At 43.0% G+C, this 21,055-nt stretch overlaps 1 protein-coding gene across 8 annotated transcripts in view; it reads left to right on the forward strand.

The window, feature by feature from the left end:
- Positions 1-540: 540 nt before the first annotated feature.
- RAPGEF1 (Rap guanine nucleotide exchange factor 1) overlaps positions 541-21,055 on the forward strand; it is a 132,111-nt gene continuing 111,596 nt past the window's right edge. For all 8 annotated transcript variants that reach the window (XM_050926608.1, XM_050926613.1, XM_050926614.1 and 5 more), the window contains exon 1: positions 541-651. In XM_050926608.1, the coding sequence (XP_050782565.1) occupies positions 627-651 (25 nt within the window). In that variant the 5' untranslated portion in view covers positions 541-626. The remainder of the gene's footprint in view (positions 652-21,055) is intronic.

Raw genomic sequence — 21,055 nt, forward strand, 5'->3', positions numbered from 1 at the left:
TTAGTGCCACCCCCTGGTATCAGGGGCTCTCCCCAGGTGTCAGGGGCTCTCCCCAGGTTAGTGCCACCCCCTGGTAGCAGGGGCTCTCGCCGGGTGTCAGGGGCTCTCCCCAGGTTAGTGCCACCCCCTGGTAGCAGGGGCTCTCGCCGGGTGTCAGGGGCTCTCCCCAAGTTAGTGGCCCCCTGGTATCAGGGGCTCTCCCCAGGAGTCAGGGGCTCTCCCCAGGTTAGTGCCACCCCCTGGTAGCAGGGGCTCTCCCCAGGTTCGTGCCACCCCCTGGTATCAGGGGCTCTCGCCGGGTATCAGGGACTCTCCCCAGGTTAGCGCCCCCTGCGCACGGGGCCTCTCCCTGCGCTGCCATGCCCGGGCGGGCGGCAGGGGGCGCTGTGTGGACGGGCTGCCTGGCCGTCTCGTCTCTTCCCTTCCCGGCCCGGCGGAGGGCGGCTGCGCCGCCGCCGCGGAGCCTACAGGCCGCCGCAGTGTCTGTGCCGGATCCAGCCCGGCCGGCAGCAGCAGGAGGCGGCGGGTCGGAGCAGGACGCCCCGGCCGCTCGCTCCTGCTGGGCTGGGCCAGAGCCCTGGGGTCGGAGCGCGGAGCCCGGCCCCGGCCCCCGGCGCGGCCCCGACATGTCCGGCAAGATCGAGAAAGCAGGTGAGCGGGTGAGCGGGCGGGCGCGCAGGAAAGGCCGGGGCCGCGGCGGGGGAGGCCGGGCGCTGCTCCCCCTCCCTGAGGCCACCGGGCTGCTTCCCCCGGGCCCGGACGCTGCTGCTCCCCATCGCCGGCCCGGCTCGGGGGCTCAGAGCCCGCCTGAGGCGGCCCGGGGCCTTACGGGAAGGGATGGAGCGCGGGCCGGGTGTCTAGGCTGGGGGACGCTCCCGTGAGGGGAGACGAGCCCGGGGGGGCAGCGGAGCCCGCGGGGAGCAGGAGCCGCTGGGTGACTGCGGGGCCGGGGCGGAGAGCGGGGAGGGGAGGTGCCGGGGCTGGGGACCCCCCGTCCGAGGGTCGGGGGCTGCAGTGCGGGCTGGTCCGCCTGGGTTAGCGCTTGTATTCGCAGCGCGGGTCGGCGGCGGGACGTCTCCTGTCAGGAGCCAGATCTCGGTGCGCTGAGCCCTGCCCGCTCTCATGGGGATGAGGTGTTGTCCTAGCGCCGCTTTCCTCCCTCGGCGCTTTCCTGGGTTCGCTGCCCTGGTCTGGTTCTTGCTGCTATTACCTTTGTGTGTGACGCGTGCCTTTGAAAGCACCCTCCTGGCAAGATACTTACCTTCTCCCTCTCTAGATCTCTTTTCTGTACTCTTAGTATAGGGCTGCCCAGAATACTATACTCCACACACACACTCTTACTAGTCAGGATTATTTCATAAATATCTTCTTGTCTATTTCTCTCTGTTGTTTTGCACACTCCAGCACTTTGATAGTCATTTGAATTTAACGGTCTGTAAACCTGTAGCCACTGAAGTTTGTGGCCTGCACATGATGGTTGATTGTAAGTTACTAAACTTTTCTGTTGTTGGTAATCAGATGAGAAAAGATGAGTCTGTAGGCATATTCAGAGAGCTTGCTCACTTTTTCCTATTCTCTTTGCAAAGCTCTGGAGTCAGGCTGGGGTGACTGCAGTACAATGAGCAGTTAGGAAGATGCTCTTCCTGTTCTAAAACCTGGGTACATAATTGAAAAATACTTACATATGAATCATATTGTGTCTGTACTCGTGGAAATCATGTCAGGTTCTCAGTTATCACTTGAGATGGCTGAATGCCCCCTGCTTTTTCATGCAGCGTAAGTAGTATATTTAAAGATTCAATTAGTGTATTGCAAATTAAACAGTGAATTTATTTAGTTTAATTATGCTGCATTTAATTAGCAAGAAAAATCAGAGTTGTGTTTTTCCTTTTAAGGAATAGCTAGACAGTTTCCTGTGGGGAAGACACAGTAGGGGAGTGTGAGGAGTATAGTATCATGTTTAGTAGCCTTTGGTTAGGCAGTATCTTTTTAGCAAAGGCGTTGAAGTTGGTGGCAGTGATTTTGATTTTTTGATCATTCAGATTCATTTTATTCTGGCTTCTGAGCTATCTTGCATCAGAATGAATTTTCCTGTGATATGGTTCTGGAGCGGCCCCAAGGAATAAGTGAATGTAATTGCCTGCTAGCTATCTTTTAAGTACTGTACATAGGGTTGGAGACATTCCTCAGCACTAAGTTACTGTCTAACTAGTGTGCGTTGCATCATAGGACAAGTGTGATTCCAGAAATATCGTATGTTAATCCATGCACAATTTCCCTAGGATTTCTCCCATAGCATCACAGCAAAATGCTACACTCTGGGATCCTGCATATACTTTTAAAGTGTTTATTGGTATATCGTCATTCATCCCAGATAAACTAGGTAAGATTTGAAAGTATTAGCGTGCATAGATGTGGGGTCAACTCCAAAGGAATTGGCACCTGCTTATGCACAATTTTGATTGTGATCTTCATAAATATAGATATACAACTGCAGTTACTGCCTATGATACTAAGCAAGTGATCCCATTTTGTTTACTTGTGTGCAGTAAATAACACTGTCAGAGTAGTTAATATAACCCAACAGCAACAAAAGTAGCAAGAGAAGTACAAAGGAGGAAGATGAATCAGTCTTCAGAGAGGGGCGAGTGCAGTGCTGCTCTATAAACAATAAACAGAGGCCATCCATATTGTTTAAAACGCAGATGCCAGGCAAGCTATGAGCCTGACTTTGCAGTGTGCTGAGAATCCATTGAAGAGCTTGGAGCATCTTGCAGGATCCTGGCCCTGTGCAAATACTGTAAAATGTACAGTCATGAGGATGCAGTGGGTGAAGCCTTTGTGCAGAAACGTTCAGGAGATTGTCTGTAGCAGACACACATTGTTGTGGCAGTTTGCTCTGTAAGGGAAACCATATCTCTGTCTTTCAACTGTTTGTAGTTCCATTTCTCAAAGGAAAGAATCTTTGATAGAAAATCCACTTCTAAGTCAAACTAGGAGACTTAGGGGCCAGCCACTTCAATAATATATACTCGTGGTACTGAAGGTGAGAAGGGTACGTATTATAATCAGCATAAGTTTAATCATTAGTGTCACCTAATAAACATAGTCTGTGACATTGGAGAGAGATTTTATCCCTATCCTATTGCAAAGTGTACAGTAACAGATTAAAGAGGCACTAAAATTCAGAACCATAGAGCAGATACCATGGGGCTAACGGCTGCACTTTGTATACATCTTTCACTGTAGACATTCTTATGAGAGTGCCAATATACAGTAGATCCATTTATGTTGCAAATTAAATATGAAGTTGCCAGATAAGGAGTGATACTAAATATCTTCAAAGCTGACTTAGGCTTTGAATAACTTTCTAACTATCCATACTGAGTGGGAGAGAGAGAACATATGTCCTCTGGCTGAAAAAAAAAGAGAGCATATCTTGCCTTTTGCAGTATGTGGGGGTCTTGCTTCTGTCTGATATAAGAGCGTGTTATCTATCCCAGAAACCATTAAGCTATAGCATTTAATAAAAACTAGTAAGACACAATAATAGATAATAGCTGCCATCCTGTTGGCCAAGGAAGAGTAGACAAGGCTCCCTTTGGGGTCTGTCAGTACCACTAATGAATGAAACAGGGTCACTATAGAGCAGTGCTTTGGAGACATGGGATTCCATTTGGCAATGTGGCGCATGATGAGACATTCAGTTTTTTGGCATTAGAATTCCCCCATCCCTTAGGCTCAAGTCAGGTGACTCTTCAGTACTTCCTTAAAGCAAATCCTCAATGTTCTCCATTTCAGATAGGAAATACATATTAGATTATCTTCTCTTCCTTTCTCCAGTTCTGTGTTTGCAGCTTTTAACCTTGACTTTAGTGAATAGTTACAGTAATTCTCAGAGTTGCCTTAGTTTTTGTTTGTATGAAGTCTGTTGCCAGTGTCTCAGATATAACACCACCGTTCAAGAGTCTGTGCCACTTCACCTCATTGATCTAGTCAACGTTGCAATCTTGAGCTAAAATCCAGAATGGGGTTGCTGTGAAAGAGCAGAGAAAGCTGCAGACTTTGCTTGATTTGTTTATTACCAGGGATGAATTCATGAACTTACTTATCTGGTGGATCACAGTCTCCAGGGAGCTAAATTATCCTGCATCCTTCAAATCTATGGGAAAAGAGAGAGCAATAAAATGCAATCAAACCTTGGCCTAGAAATCAAAAATTCCCTTGTGAACAGGGTCCATATGATGGTCTCTCTATTAGAAAACATGGATTTCAATAGTTTTAATGAAACTTTATGCCAGGTTACTGTTATCTTCCAGACATACTTACATTCTTAACCTTAACATTGTTTAGGAAGCTCTTTAACACCCTCTGTACTTTTTGTCTTTTCAGAAGCAGGTTGTTGGGGTATAGGTACAAGTTGCTTTGTGGCGATTGTGTTATCTGGTGGGCATGAAAATTTTAGCTCAGCTCAGTGGCCAACTGCAGGTATTTTTTTTCACATCAGACGAAGGCATCAAACATCACTGTCTTCAGCTCTTTCTTATATGTTTAAGTAGTTCAGTAAAGTTGTGAAATCTCCTGCTTTTTAAGCTGTCAGCATAAACTTATACAGGAAATCCCAAGATAACCTTTCTTATGGGAAATAGTTAAATAAAAAGACATAACACAATGCAACTGGCAAGAAGTTATATGTCCTGATGGGAACTTTATTGTTCAGCCAGAGTCTTTCACGTTGACTTATGTCATGTTGAATTGTGCATATTTGAATGGTGGGGTATTGAGATGAAATTTCTCAGTACATTAGTTTTTGCCTGTTAGATAATTTGAAAAGTAAATTCATAACTATCAAGGACTCTATCTTTAATCACCTCTTCATTGTTTGGTCAATCTGGAAATTATCCCTTGTTGACTCCTTATTTTCATATCAGTATAGTCTTCCACAGTCCCTTCCACACTGGACTGAATTGTATTTAGGTGGATTTACTGGGCAGATGTCTCTCTCTGTTTCCACCACTGTACCAAGTTCTTAGATATGAAGGAAGACTTTCAAGTTAATTAGAAGTTCTGCATTTGACCGACATAATGCCCCTTTTTCAGATTAGTGGCTTTCAAACAAATTAGTAATCTTCTGGTGAAATGTCTTGACATGGAAACTGGAGATTAAACTCTCTCCACTGCCTGCATCCTTGTATGGACTCAGTTCATCATCAGGAAGGCTGATCAGTTGGTATCTTTCAGTGATCACACTTTCAGCATCTCCTGCAATCTTCATTGAATTCCATTCCCATGTTGTCATCTTACAGACATTTTACTGAAAATTAAGTTTGTGTTTAAAAAGTCTTGCCTAGTTGTGTGTAGGTAGAGTCAGGATGTCAAGATGCAAGGCAAAGATCATGACTTGACACTTCCCAGAGAGCTTAGTACAAAGAGTGTTTCACATTTTTAAAAGATGTTGGGTGTAAGCTTGATGGGTGTTGAAAACAGCCTGGCTTCAAAACCACACTGTTAAAAAATGTAGCCTGCGGTCTCACTGGAGCAAAATTGAGATGCTCATAATGATTATAAGAAAGGAGAGGGTGGAAAAAGACAGCTGAAGTCCAGTGGAATGCGAGGCAGCTGGATTGTGAGTCAAGTAAAAAATTGAAACTGGGAACAATGGCTAAATTTATTTTCTGGGTGTGGGGAATCATTTTGTGTTCTCTAACAAAGTGAGACTGAATTTCAGTGAATCCAAAAATATCTTTTGGTGTAATCCCACAGGTGCCTGCAGGAGCTCTCACTGGCTCTTGTTCACCCCCTCCTGGCAAGTAGAGAGAATATGGAAAGTTTACTTTCGATCAAGAACACAGCACAAATCTCTCTCATCTAGGCCCTCAGCTTCATTTGCAAAAACATGCCCCATTTATAATAGGCCTGTAATTTTTCAGCACCAACTTGAGTTGTCACAATCTATTGCATGAGTGAAAGAAGACATTTGCTCCGGTGCTAGGGATTCAAGCTGTGGCTGTGCTATAGGTTTCATTGGGGCTTCAGTTTTGCATTTAAAAGCTTTGAGTTGCAGTTGATACTTCCGCCAGTACACTAATGACTACTATGTCTATTGCATTAGTAGGTGCACCTCATGCTATTTCCAGTGGTATTGGATCATCTTTGTATATGGAAGTTAGGAAAGCCCCTGAAGACAGAGAGGAAGAGAGAATTTGCCCTGTGTATTATCTCTTTAATGTGTAACATTTGCTTCTGAGCTGAGAATCTGTATACAAAATGGCAAAATGAATTATTACAGTTGAGTTATAAACTGCTAAAAATGAGGGCTTAGAGAGAATCTCAGAGCATCTTAACTGCAGCTGTGCTAATGGTGGTTTTGTAAAGCAGAGGTGAGTGTAAAATCTGATCCATTCTGAAATTTGTTTTAAAGGCACTCTTGACTCACAGTCAGAGAAATGTGTTTGTGTTTTATTACCTGGTTGTAGGAATGGCATCCAGTGGCTAATCAGACTGAATCCAAAGCTCTCATTGCCTATTCATGTTCTAATGGATTCATCGATGTTCCCCTCTACTGCTATTGAAAGGTGGCAGACGGAACTAATTAAAACATCCTTGTACAGCGATGAAGGTGAAATAATGGAACACATCACTGTTGTTCTGTGCCAAATAAAACACGAGAAAGCATGCAGTTTCCATGTACATGAGAAGCTAATAAATCACATGTGATAGCCACAGGCAAGGTGACTTAATAGCCTTCCTCCTCTTCCCCCGCCCCCCCTTGACTATCTTACATAGTTAGGATAAATTCTGAGGGCCTAATTTGTTCCATTTTCCCCTAGCCAATTATCCATAGGTTTTTTTCAGAAGCTAATGCTCAGGGGTTTCAGCAGTAGTAGAGGCAGTGCCAATTTGCAAAGAAGTTAAATCCCATTGACCTCTTATGCACTGTTGCCTGGTACTGAAAGAAATCTTTTCATTTAAATAGCCAGTGTACTTCTATGTTGACTTTGCATTAACTACAAGAAACCTCCACAGACATGCAAGCAAAGGGATTTCTCAGCTTGTGAAACATCTGCAGCAATTGGTTTTCCTGCTGAAAGTAGTTTAGTTCGTAATTTGATGCTTTTATATTATACTTTACCTTTGGAACAGTGACAGCTTTTGATTATTTTATATCTGTCCTATGAAATTCAGACTCTAAGGCCTTGTTTACACACACAAATTGCACCGCTTTCACAGTACTGATATAGTTGGACCAGTAGAACCCCCCAAGTGTGGGCGTGGTTATACCAATGTAAAGGTAATTCTATTGGTATAACTTATTCCTAGGCAGGAAGAGGATTAAGCTATAGTGGGATAAAGCACCTTTATACCAGTATAATTGCATCCTTGTTGTTGTTGTTGTATTACTGTAGCCCCAAGAGCTCTAGTCATGGACTAGAACCCCACTGTGCTGGCACTGTATTGATATAACTGTTTCTGTACAAAATCGCACTCCTGACAGAAATAGTTACACCAGGAGTAAAAACTGTGCATAGACCAGTCCTCAGCTTTTCAAGATAGGGACTGCTGTTTCCTACCTTGTGTTTTCACGGTGTCTAGCACAATAGGCTGCAATTCTGATTGGGACCTCTGGGCAACAATGTAATACCATAATAGTATAATGCCACCTAGTGCTTTAGGACACCCTCCTCCCTTTTGTCTGTGATTAGATTTTTCTGAGGACTCTTTCTTAGCTTCTGGTTGGTTAAATCATGCCAGCTGTTCTAGTATCAGCAGTGAGTTTTCAGGCTCAAATCTGGTTGGTCTGTTCTGCTCAGGTTGCTTTATTTACATCAGTAAACAATACCATGATTCAGCCACCACAACAGTTGTTGTGTGTGAGACATAGTAACGGTATTTGACTGTCATCCAAAAATGGTGGCATTGACACTCACCACCAGTGTCTGTGAAACTCTAAGTTGGGTAGCCAGCTATGTAGTATTACACAGAGTCTGGTCTTCCAGACCAGTTCCAGCAGAGCCTACTTCTAATAAAAAGTCCTATGAAGGCACAAGACACACATCATTTATACAGCTTTCCATATTGGATATGATGGTCCTTCATTTTCCTCTCCATTCTGTTTCAAACATTGACTGTAACTATTGATGCTTCACTATTTTTTGAACTTCATCTCAGACAATGAAAATAATAGACTAATCAGCTTCTAGTCACTCTCTCTCATGTTTTAGTTTCTGTGTATTAGCAGGATCCTTCAACATTTGGGTTGGAAATATTGTAGGAGAATGTTACTTCCTTTAAAAAAAATAAATGAACAGCTTCCATTGTAGACAAAATAAATGTAAAAAACCTGATGGAAATGTTTCTGTTCATGCTAGTTTGTGTAAAATCTTAATTTTACAGAACCTAATTTTGGGGCATAAATTGTCCTGACTGTTCCATTAATTTGAATTTTCTTTCAGTTTGGTGCCAAGATAGTGGATCTGGTCAGAACTGCTGGGATGAATCAAGTATACATTCTCTCAGGAGTTCATGTATCTTTATTTACATCTAAATATAAGTTTTTCTGTGTCAGCTGTTATAGGTAAAATGGGATTTTCACAGGTTGGGGCGTGCTGCCCCAGGAACATTCTCCAGTACTGCCATACAAACTGCCACTTTACTACTGCCTGGCAACTTTACTCCTGAAATACCAGTGCTGCAGACTGTACTCTTAAAGATATTTTTGAACACTATGTATAGTTTGTGCCTATAGAAAAATGCATCTACACAAGAAAATTTCATTTATTTGAGACAGCAATACTGTCCTCACACAGCACATGAAGCCTCCTCATAGAGCAGATGAATTCCAATTCCTCTATATTGTATTGTAGTTCACTCATACAGCCCCTCACTGTTAACATTATCCCTTGATGTTAAATCCATTCATGGTTGTTGCCACTGTTACCACTGTTTGCTGGACCTAGGGAGGTAGTGTTTCCAGGTAGAAGTGGATGAGAACAGGGAAGTGTAACAGATGTTCAGGAAAGGTAGCATTAATAGTCTGTATTTGAACATTCATTGACTCTAATATCATGGGAACTCTGACATACGATGTGTGTGTAAGAATCAGTTTTACATTGTCACTTCATGTTATGTCAAATCTAGCAAAGTGACTTCAAGTATTATGCTATCTGACCTATAAGAAGCTAAACTGTCAGAATTGTCTCTGTCTTGGACAGCTTCCTACTTGCATGCTTCTTTCACCTTTTTATTTTCCCTTAACTACCAAGGAGATCAGTTCAATGTGGGTGAGCTGGCAGAGGAGAGGGCATGGTGCAGGGGTTTCGACTCATGATATTCTAGCAAGCCAACATTTTCCAGGATCTTGCTTTATTTTCCCAGGAATAGGATCTATGCTCATGCATGTTAGGGCTTTCTCAATGCTCTGAGACTGTCATACATTATGTGATTCAGATCATGGCTCCAGTAGTGCTGTAGGTGCCACTGATGAAACACTGGTGCATTATTATGTTGAGGGAGAAATACTAAGGGCCTGTCTTCTCTACATAGTACTCCCATTGGAAGGAGACCATGTTACAGTATGATTGTACCCCAGCATGGGAAAGCACATTCCATTTTGTATTGTAGATAGGACCTTTTTGAAAGACCACAGATGAGATACTCCTCGTGTCTCCAGATAGAAATGGAACTCATGTCCTGTGGTGAGTGGATTTAATACTCCTGGGGAATTCTGTGCCTAAAAATTCTGCAAACTTCTGCGTATTTTATTTGTCGAAATAACAGAATATAATTACTCCTATTTCAATTGTTTTGGTAATTTATTTCAAAATATCTGTCAGCAAGTATGTCAACAATACAGACAACAACAACAGATTAAAGAGTAAAAGAAAACCTTACAACAACCCAGTTCCAGTTGGGGGATGCTGGAGGGGGCTGCATGGAGCCCCCAGAACCCAGACTTCTGCACTCCCTTCCCCCCAGAGCCCAGTGTCATGGCATCTCCTGACCCAGACACCTGCACCCCCCAGAACCCAGCCACGAGGCACCCCCTCGACCCAGACATCTGCAGCCCCCTCCCCCTAGAGGACACCCCCAAAACCCAGACACCCGCACCCCTCTCCTCCCAGAGTCCAGCCATGGGCACCCCCAGAGCACGGGCACCCACACTCTCCCTTCCGCTGCCCCCAAGAGCCCAGCTGAGAGGCAGTCCCCAGCCTGGACACTTGCACCCCCAGAGTCAGCTGCTTCCCCCCAGCTTCTTTACTTTCCCTTTGGGGGATGTGGTGCTGTGCGGTCCTGCCCTTCCTCACCCTTTGCCAGAGCTGGATCTCTTGTGCCCTCTCCCATCCTCAGGAGAGTGAGGATCAAGCTGGGCAGCCAGAAAGTGAGGAGCCTCCACTCCAGTGGGCTGGGCACTTCGCTCACTGTGAGCTGGGCTTTGCAGAGTCTAGTGGCCCCTAGTGGCAACCAGCAGCTTTGCGACCCCAATTCTGCAGGGGAAACATGGAATTTTGCACAAATTCTGCAATGCATAGTGGCGCAGAATTCCCCAGGAGTAATTTAAAAATCAAAGGTTAGTTTTAAATATAGGGACTCTTGGGCCTAGTATCAAACAGCATATAAGGGATTCTAATTTCTCTGCAGTGGAGACATTTTAAACTTATTTTGTATGTGTATCCAGGGGGTTAAATTTGTATCTTAAGTTTTTGTCATGTGAATGTATTTCTGAAACATACATAACAAACATAGCTTGTAAAGTTAGTGACTGGATGCTGCAGAAGTAGAGTGTATCATTATAGAATTTGACCAACACACTTAATGTGTGGTTTTACGGCTGTTAACCTCTAGTTTGCAGACAATATCATCTTATTTACTCATCAGCCTGATTCCTAATACTGCCTTTACATTGTGTGGCGTGTGTGGTTTTATCTTCCAATCTTTTGGGACTTTTTTCTGATGCATCTTCTAATCTACCAAACCACCCAGTCCCTGTTGTCTGAGTGGTGTTAAAATAGCCTGAGGAATGTACTCCATATTTAGAAAGTTTCCTGAACATAAATGTCATGCAATAAAGGACTTAGGGCAAGATCAATTGTTTAGCTCTGGTTTTATAGTGCATTTCTACCAAGTCCAGATGATGATGTTCTGTGAATCTTTTCAGTGTTCTTAAATGTGGACTTTGGCTAGTAGCACACTACTGTTTGAAACACAAAAGTCTGCTGAAGTGACGGCTGTGCCTTTTTATTGGAGTTACACCTACATTAGCCAAAGTTTGTCATTTGGGGGACTTTGTGGACTTAACAGAGCTACTGTGCAGATAAATGTAATGGATTATGGAGTATGGTGGGGCGTGATGCAGACAGCTTCCTCTACATCTTCATGTAGTTTGCACACTTCGGTTTTGATATCTGGAAGGGCTGAGTTCTCACAGGTTCCATGGATTTCATTGTGCCAGACTGTTTACAGATAAAGTTTTCCCACACCCCGCCCCCCCCATGTTTTATCAGTCTTAAGTTTTCAGCTTTCTGAAGAAATGCATTGATGATGCCTAGGGAAACTGAAAAACCCTTATAAAGTATTTGAAAGGAATTTAAGAAACATTTCAAGAAGTACTGTTTAAAACGGATTATCTATCAGAATTTTTTTTTAAATTAGTCAATTTCAAAATATTCATAAAGAACCACTGACTCCTTGTGGAAAACTTTCATATCCTGTATGTTCAGAGAGAAGCCTGCTTATATGTAATATGTTTCAAATATTTTCCTCCTCTGTGTTTGTTTCTGAAGGCCTGGACTACACACACAGCTGCACAAGTTTAACTAAAGGTGTAATTTTTATACTAGTTTAGTTAAAGTGGTGCAGCTTTGTGTGAACACTCTTAAACCTGGTTTATATTGGTTTACCTTGTGTTGGTAAATTCACAGGTGTGAAATAAACCCAGTCATAACCAGTTTTAAACAAATATGAGAATGTCCACATGGGGTTGCACTGCTTTAACTTAAATTGTTTTTTAAACTGGTGCAATTTCTGTATATAGACAAGCCCTAGGAAGATTTGGGTGGATATAGGTTCTTTGTTACTTGGAAACTCATCAGCTCCTCCTTATTCCCAAGATAAAGTCATTCCTGTGTGGGCACACTTACATCAGTTTAAAATTGGTTCTGTTGATTTAGTTTGTGCCTGTAAATTTACTGACACAAGGTGAACTGATGTAAACCAGGTTTAAATTGATTCAACAAGGTCCATGGACAAAATTGCACCAATTTAACTAAATGGGTGTAAAAATCCCACCTTTAGGCTATGGCTACACAACAGAGCCTATAGCAGTTCAGCTGCGCCTCTATACAACTGCTAGTGCAGAAGTTTTAATCTAAGCCAATGAGAGAAGCTGTCCCGCTGACATAGCGCTGTCCAAATTGGTGCTTAGATGGATGTAACTTGCATTGCTCGGGGGGTGGCTTATTCACACCCCCGAGTGACATAAATTATTGACCTAAGCTGTAATGTGTACATAGCCATAGTTAGACTGGTGCAACGTTGTGTGTAGACCAGGTCTGAAATACCCTTTTTTATATATATGTATAAATATACAGGGTCTTCAGTCTAAAAATTCCCAGAGCCTGTCAGATTCCTAGAGTTGTTGAAATTTTTCCCTGAGGGGACTGGTCATCAAATTCTCCTACAGCAGCAAAATTCCACACTTGACCCAACTGTCCAACAGATGGGCCTCTAGCAGAAACATTTTCCGAGTGATTGGATCACATTTGAGATTCTTTGGAAACTTTCCAGTAGCTTTTGTTTAGAAATTTCATGGAATCCAAAATAAATAAAACTAACAGAAACGTAAGTTAAGAAGCAGTAGCTTACTGAAATCATGAGCTTAATAATACTTACAAGGAGTGAGGTGGAAAATATTAATAGTAACAAAGAGCAACTGAGGGCTGATGTATGACTATTAGTATGAGACTACCTTTGAGCTATTGGGCCAAATCTTGCAGTTCTTGCTCAGGCAAAACTCCCATTAAGATCAACGAGTGCTTTGCCCTTTAAGAACATAAGAATGGCCTTACCGGGTCAAACCAAAGGTCCATCTAGCCCAGTATCCTGTCTACCGACAGTGGCCAATGCCAGGTGCCCCAGAGGGAGTGAACCTAACAGGCAATGATCAAGTGATCTCTCTCCTGCCATCCATCTGACAAACACAGGCTAGGGACACCATTCCTTACCCATCCTGGCTAATAGCCATTTATGAACTTCACCACCATGAATTTATCCAGTTCCCTTTTAAAGGCTGTCATAGTCCCAGCCTTCACAACCTCCTCAGGTAAGGAGTTCCACAAGTTGACTGTGCGCTGTGTGAAGAAGAACTTCCTTTTATTTGTTTAAACCTGCTGCCTATTAATTTCATTTGGCGACCCCTAGTTCTTGTATTATGGGAATAAGTAAATAACTTTTCCTTATCCACTTTCTCCACATCACTCATGATTTTATATACCTCTTTCATATCCCCCCTTAGTCTCCTTTTTTCCAAGCTGAAGAGTCCTAGCCTCTTTAATCTTTCCTCATATGGGACCCTCTCCTTTAAGGCTTGTAGGATTTGGCCAATTATGTTTTCTTCTGATTTAAAGTGGTTGAATAAGACCTCTGTTTCTCTGGCTATTTAGTTGTACAGCTACAACACTTGTTTCTTATGTTGAAATGTTTTCAAATAGACTGGAAAGGAAGGCAGTCTGAAATGAGGAGTCAACCCAGTTTCATTGAAACAATATTAAGTGGGGCTCAGATACCATATTGATTGGCCCAGTATAAGAACCTGAATAAAGTAAGTGGAGACAGGAAAGCTTTTGAGCTGTAACTTGAGGGTTTAGTCTTCATTAGTCACCTATTTGTGTCCTTGGTGTCCTGTGGGTTGTAGGTGTAGTTGTAGGTTTTAATGATTCCTTGGGGCTATGGTTTCTTACTAACGTAGTAATAATTAGTTTAGTGTGAACAAGTTGATTTAGCAAACCACTTGCTACACACACGTCTGGCTAAACCGGAACTGGTCAGGACATTCCTCTATTTTTGCCTCTCACAGTTTGGCTTGCATTATGTTTCTTTTGGCACAAAGAGAAACATGATGCTGCTTGAGTGTGGCAACACTGTAAGTGTTGTTACCTGACTCTCTAGGGGAGAAAAAAGAGGGGAGAAGACCAAAAAGAGCCCCAAACAAAACTGTGTTATATGCAAATTGCTAGAGAGAGAGAGAGCTAAAGAAAACCCTATGGGCAGCCAAGCGTTCACTTAATATCAGTGTAGTTAGTATTTACACAAACTGTCATCTCCCTTGTTCTGTTCAGACTAAGGAGAAACAAAATATCCCTCTCCATCAGCAAGGGATGACTCAACACCAGACTGAAAGGTGACTGTGCCACTGGCAAATAGTGCATGTGTGTCATCTGTCTCATCCATGTCCTCTAAGACAGTAGTTCTCAACCAGCAGTCTGAGGCCCCCTAGGGGGCCTTGAGGAGGTTTCAGAGGAGCCTCCAAGCAGGGCCAGCATTAGACTCGCTGGGGCCCAGGGCAGAAAGATGAAGTCCCACTATGTGGGGCTGAAGCCCAGGTCCATGAGCATCACCACCTGGGTCTGAAGTTGAAGACTGAGCAATGCAATGTGTGGGGCCCCAGGCAGTTGCCCTGCTTGCTGCCCCCTAATGCCGGCCCTGGCTTTTACATGCAGAAAAACAGTTGTGACACAGATGGGGCATGGAGTTTCATGTTGGGAGGAAGGCGGGGGAGGGGGGGCTAAGAAAGGAAAAGGTGGAGGACCTCTACTCTAAGAAATTGGGGTATGTGCTGCACTTAAAATATAGAGCTGAAGTATCTTGGAAAAGCCTGCCAGGTCAGTGCGCTCTTAACAGTTCTTTAAGAATGGAGCTTGTTTAAAATCTGCAGTAATGTGCCAGCGAAGGGGGCCCGAGCTGAAAACAAAACAAAACAAATATATACAAGGAAAAAAATTAAGCATTTAGGTGAATGGTTTTTTCTTCTAAACTTGGACTCAGGTAAAACCAATTATACAAATTCTGTATGTGTATATTGGCAGCTCTTTCACTTAGATTTTGTCCTGATCTACATCCTTGTTCACCAGACTTCAACTCTTATGTGAATATTTCATAGTAATACTTACTACCACCTTCAAGACAGCAGATGTGCAATAAGTGATATGTATGTACAAACTTCTCTTAAGTTTTCATTTGTCTGGAAGCCTGGGAAATGCCAAGATGTTAAGGATTAAAACTCATCATTCTGACCAAAGACTGGTCTGGTATAACTTGCATCCTTGGCATAAGCTGTCTAGATCTTAGTGGCTCTTTACTAGATTAGCCACACAGGAAAAATATATTTACCTGACAGTTCTCCAGCATTACCACCACCTTGCCCATGTTCACAGTAGTGAACTGAATATATATTTTATACTTCTTTCTGTTCTGTTTAAAGGTTCAAGAGAATTGTTTCTGACAGCTGAGCACATTGGCTTATCTATAAACCTTGAGGTTCTCTGGGTACAGAGGTGCATAATAGTAATAAAAGCTATGTTGACTGCTGATATGGGTGTTTTAATACTGCTTGACTTGTCTGAGTATTTATGGCCATTATAAATGACATGATCCAAGATTACTAATGTTTGGTCACCCAGACAGCCAAAATTCCACTATTGAGCTTCAAAAAATTTCCTGCATCAAATGAAACCATGTCCTAGGAGAAACTAGCATCTGTTCCCAAATCTGGTTAATACACCTCTACCCTGATATAACACGAATTCGGATATAATGCGGTAAAGCAGCGCTCCGGGGAGGTGGGGCTGCGCACTCCGGCAGAACAAAGCAAGTTCAATATAACGCAGTTTCACCTATAATGCGGTAAGATTTTTTTGGCTCCCGAGGACAGCGTTATGTCAAGGTAGAGGTGTATTGCTGCTGAAAAACAGTAATTGCATCAGAATTTCTACAAGGATGTTACAGAGTCTGGTGCCCATGGAGAATAACTGCAAAGTGAGATTCACCTCTGGGCTACCAGCATTCCAGTACGTAGAGCTAACAAACTTGACCTTTATTTACTTTTATTTGCTTTTTTCATTGAATACTTCTCAAATTAGGTATATGATGTCTGAAAGCTTTTCACAGTCTAATCTGTGAAGTTTCAGCCACCACTATAATCGTGTGAAGCTGTGATGGGAATGCTAGTGCTCCCTGGTATAAATGTCATGGATTTGTTTTCTGCGTTAAACTGGAAGAGCTGTTTTGTGTTAGTGCTGAACAGGAAGATCTTTGTTTTGGGGTGAGGACAAAGTGTTAAACTCCTGTTTCACCTCTTTCCCCCCAACCCTCTTAGTGACGCCATCTGCTAAATTCCTGGGGATTGCTGTAGCTGCAGTTGCAGTTTGTTAGCCGGTGCTGCTGTAAAGAAGAGCCTTTGACTGCAGCAAGGTTTTCATTACTCATTTGTCAATACTGTCAGACTAAAACAAATTGTTAGAGAAGACAAGGTACCACTTTGCTGGCTAGGGAAAGAGAAGACAAACCTGCCTGCCTTGTCTCTCTGTCTGTCAAGACTGTTGTAGGCCATGATGCTTAGACTCCTATAAAAACCAGAAGGAACTTAAAAGAGCTGTGCTTCCCAACGGTTTTAACCCGTTAGAGTTTGAATTTCACTGTGATTGGATCTTGCCAGCTGAAGAATCTCCGGAAAATCAACCCATGTGATCAATGAAAAAGTGATCCAGAGCTTCCAACAGTTTGCTTGGCAGAGAAAATACAGTTGAGGTTTTTAATATTTTTGTCATTTTTACATAGTCCTCAACACTGAAAATAAGACAGATCAGTTTGGAATAGTCACATCTGTTTACTGAAGCAAGTCACAGGCTTGCATTAATTGTCTTAGCTCTTGGACCAAACGGGGGAGGCAGTTTGTCTGCCTGGATATTTTTGTTAAGTGATAATTACAAATGGAGTGCACGTATCATTGTGAAATCCCTACAGATAGGGGATGTCTACTCTGCGAGATGCGAATGTTAATGATTTACATGTTTGTACACAGCGTGGGTGAGTGAATGAAACTAACACCTTTCATAGCAAATGAGAGGCTTATAGACAACTTTCTTAGATGAGGCAGTGCTGTAGAAGAATGAGATGCAATAGGTAGGAGGGGAAAGACTTGCAATGGTTAGAAATTTAATTCACTTGACCACACATTTCACGCTTGTCTGTGACAGATACATTTGTAGCATTGTCGTCACAACTGTGACCAAGCATTTTTGTTTAAGAGAAATGCCAGCCACCTTCTAGATGTGTATTTTGTGGGAAATATTGGCATCTTAGTCCTTCTTTCTCTCATACTTTCTGGGCTTTGTCCATCTTGCTTTGTATGATCATGGTGTGAAAAATTATCTGCATAGTAGTTTGTGAGGCATTCCCCCCACTTTGAATTAACGTCCAGTGGATATTAAGGAAATGTGCACTGCACAAACCCTAGTGTAGACATGCTGCATTTAGCATAAAGCGGGACTTACATGAGTGATGCTTAATTTGGCAGCATACCAGTGTCAGGGCTTGTCTACATTACCCGCTTGATCAACAGGCAGCGATTGATCCAGCGGGGGTCGGTTTATGGCGTTTAGTCTAGATACCATATATCGACCGCCGAGTGCTCTCCTGTTGACTCTGGTACTCCACCAGGGTAAGAGGCGCAGGCAGAGTCGACAGGAGAGTGTCAGCCGTCGACTTACCGCAGTGAAGACACCGCGGTACGTCAACTTGTAGTGGAAGTTGCGTAACTTACATCGATTCCCCCTCCCTTCCCCCACCAGTGTAGACCAGGGCTAAGTGTCACTGGTGTAAACCCTGCCTCATGTGAGTGCAGCTTCTCTATGTTGAGTGTTTGGTGTGCTCACTGTGTGGAAAAAGGCAAGAACACATGGTATGGGTTTTAACCAGGCCGTGTCTCTATTAGTCAAATTATATCCAAGGTGCTCCTTCAGGGAACAGCCAAGTGCAGTCACTCAAGTGATCCTTTGCAAATTCTTGGGGGCTCCCACTGCAGCAGGAGCCAGTCATTACACTAGGACTGTCTCTGGGCCCCTCCACTTGTCCGCTAGCATCCCTCTTCTTTTTGAGGACCTTGACCCCCGCCCCAGCCAGCACCAACATCAAGTGTATTGGAGGGGCAGCAGCCCACCCACCCGGAGTAGTGCCACAGCCCCTGGTTTGCATTTATCCCCATGGGGTTACAAACGATGCCCCGGTCTCGCAAGGAGATGCCCTTGGGATGCCACTTTATCTTTTTGGTTTTGGAGCCTAAATCAGCAAGTTCTTGCACTGGGCACCTACCACAAGGTGGTGCCAGTATCAGTTTAGGTGCTTCCACCTTACTGCACATGGCCTACTTTGAAGTTCAGCCAACCCAATACCAAGATCATCCATGTACAAATCAGCACCTATATCAGACAGGTGCCTCATGCCAGTGCAACTTTTCTACTTTAGGTGTTTGTAGGTACACTGGTGCCAATTCATTACCACAGACAGGGCTCTCCTGAAAGAGCTTCAGTCAAATGAACCTTAGGGCCTAATCCTACAAGGTGCTTCACTGAAAGCTGTGGGCGCTGAAAGTTTGCAGAATTGAACTCTTAATTAGCTATAACTATGGGGCACCCGTTTTTGAGACTCAAACTGATTAGCAGATAATCTCAGAATGGGTAATTTCATTCTAAAAAGGTTAATTTTGTGTGGTTTTGAATTAAAGGGATAACGGCAGCTTAAAAATACGCTTCCCTGAGAAATGTTTAGTTACTGTTCTTGCATGTAACACTTGAGATTGCTAGAGTTGTTGGAGAATAGAGGGAAATACATTTATGCTTAATGTATTCCACAGCACTTTGTGTATAGTCATTCTCATCTTCCCCTTGTTTAGTGACTCACTTTCCTGTGTTTTGTGTGGGTCTTTCACACAGCACCATGAGAGAGAGAACATCCCAAAAATAGGAAATTGAGAGTGTGAAACCACAGCAATTGGCAGAGGGGCACAGGATTAGATGCAATGCCTAAAACTAACTTACTTTTTTTCTTTTTAAATGACTAATATGAAGTTGACTGTGCTCCCTTTAACTAGTCTTTCATCTGTACACAAATATCAACACACAAGTATTTGCTTAGGTTTGGCTGTGTGGTCAGCAAAGGGTAAGACTGAAATATAGAAAGGAATTGTTAAGGAATGAATGACTAAGCGCATGTCCATGAAGGCCATCATTTTGTGTAACAGAGCCGTTTACAAGATAACCCGTGTGACTGTGCCCTTAGAAATGCTTCTGTATTGTATCTGTTGACTCACCCATCATAACCCTTCTAATAATACTTCAATACTGTATTATAATGCTTATTACTGAAAAGAGTCTGTTGTTAGAATGAGTGAATCAACAGATGAAAGTAAAACAATAATGTTGGTACTGAGAGTCTGTCCTACTGTGGCTGCGTTGTAAGCTGCACTGCTGTACAAGAAGGCCTTTGTGTACAGGGACTTGCTAGGATGCACAAATTGCAGAACATTTGTGTTCAGTGTAAAATCAGCATTGAGAGTTTCACAACTGTCCACAGCTGGTAGACAGTCTTTATTGCATACTACTAGCAGTTGCAACCAAAGCTTTAAAATTGGTCTGCAGCAATTGTACTTTGTATTTTTTATATATATATTAAAAATGCTAGAATTTTTTTCTCTTTATAAAACATCTGATGGATAAAGGGGGAGATTAGAGTGGAGGAATTTTTCTCATGTGAATTTGTTGGGGGCAGTGAAGTAAATTTTCTTTTAGAATCAGATATTAGTCTTATATTTGGAACAATATCAATCCCAGGCCAGCACCTGTAGGATGTTTTTTACCCTGGGAACTTGTATAAAATGTATTCCCTTTCAGCTATTTCTTTTTCAGCTGTATAGAGGGTGTAACCATTGTTTAAGGGAGTGCCGCTGGCAAGTGGCCAGTTTATATCTTAAAACCTATCGCAAATTGTTTAAAGAGAGTTTGGTTTCCAAATTCTCTTCTGCACTGAAATATGTAGATTATTTTTAAGCCAGGAAGCTACTCACTGATTCCAACAGTTGCCAAGCAGCTGTTTGTTATGAGTAAGCCATATGAAAAACCCCGGGAAAGCCTTAATATCCATAGGAAGTGATACCGCCTTAGCTGATCAGCAACAAAATATAATTAAACGGATTCATCTGTAACTGCTTTCACATTTTATTTGCTTGGAAGTTTTTATTGAAAGATACGATGTTATGCTAGTAAAATATAAAATAACAGTTGTAATTGTACACGGTGGGTACAGAATTCTGATATGCCCGTCTCTGCCTTTGAACTTAAACTAATGATAGCATTTTAGGTAGAACTTGGAAAAATATACTCGGCTAAGGTGAGTATAAAGTCATAGATTTTCCCTCAGAAATTTAGCTTTCATTTTAAAATAAAAGTTTCTATCCGCTCTGTGTCAGAGCCCCAGATTTCCTGCAGAAATGATGAGCTGCATGCTATTCTAGGGGGTGCCCCTGCAACAACCCCACCCGTTGCTTCCCTCTCTCACACCCCTCTTGGGCTACTGTGGCAGTTATCCCCCCATTCGTGTGATGAAGTAATAAAGAGTGCAGGAATAAGAAACACTGACTTTTTAATGAGATAAAATGAGGGAGAGGCAGCCTCCAGCTGCCATGATATTCCAGGCAGAACATCTCCATTACTCAATAAAGGGTGAGGGGGGAGAGGAGCACAGCCTCCCACTGCTATGATAGTCCAGAATCTCCATTAGACATGAAAGCGGGGTGGGGAGAGGACCTCAGCCTCCAGCTGCTATGATGAGAACGGTTACCAACCCTATTGCACCATCTGCCAGGACTGAATCTCCAGAACACAAAGCTTAAAGAAGGGAATGACCAGGAGTCATTCCCATTTTTGCCCAGGCGCCCCCGGCCTACCTCACTGAGGCCAGCCAGGAGCACTCACGGGATAATGACAAGGATGGCTATCAGTCATATTGT

Source organism: Gopherus flavomarginatus, chromosome 17 (genome assembly GCF_025201925.1).
Source record: "Gopherus flavomarginatus isolate rGopFla2 chromosome 17, rGopFla2.mat.asm, whole genome shotgun sequence".
NCBI lineage: Eukaryota > Metazoa > Chordata > Testudines > Testudinidae > Gopherus > Gopherus flavomarginatus.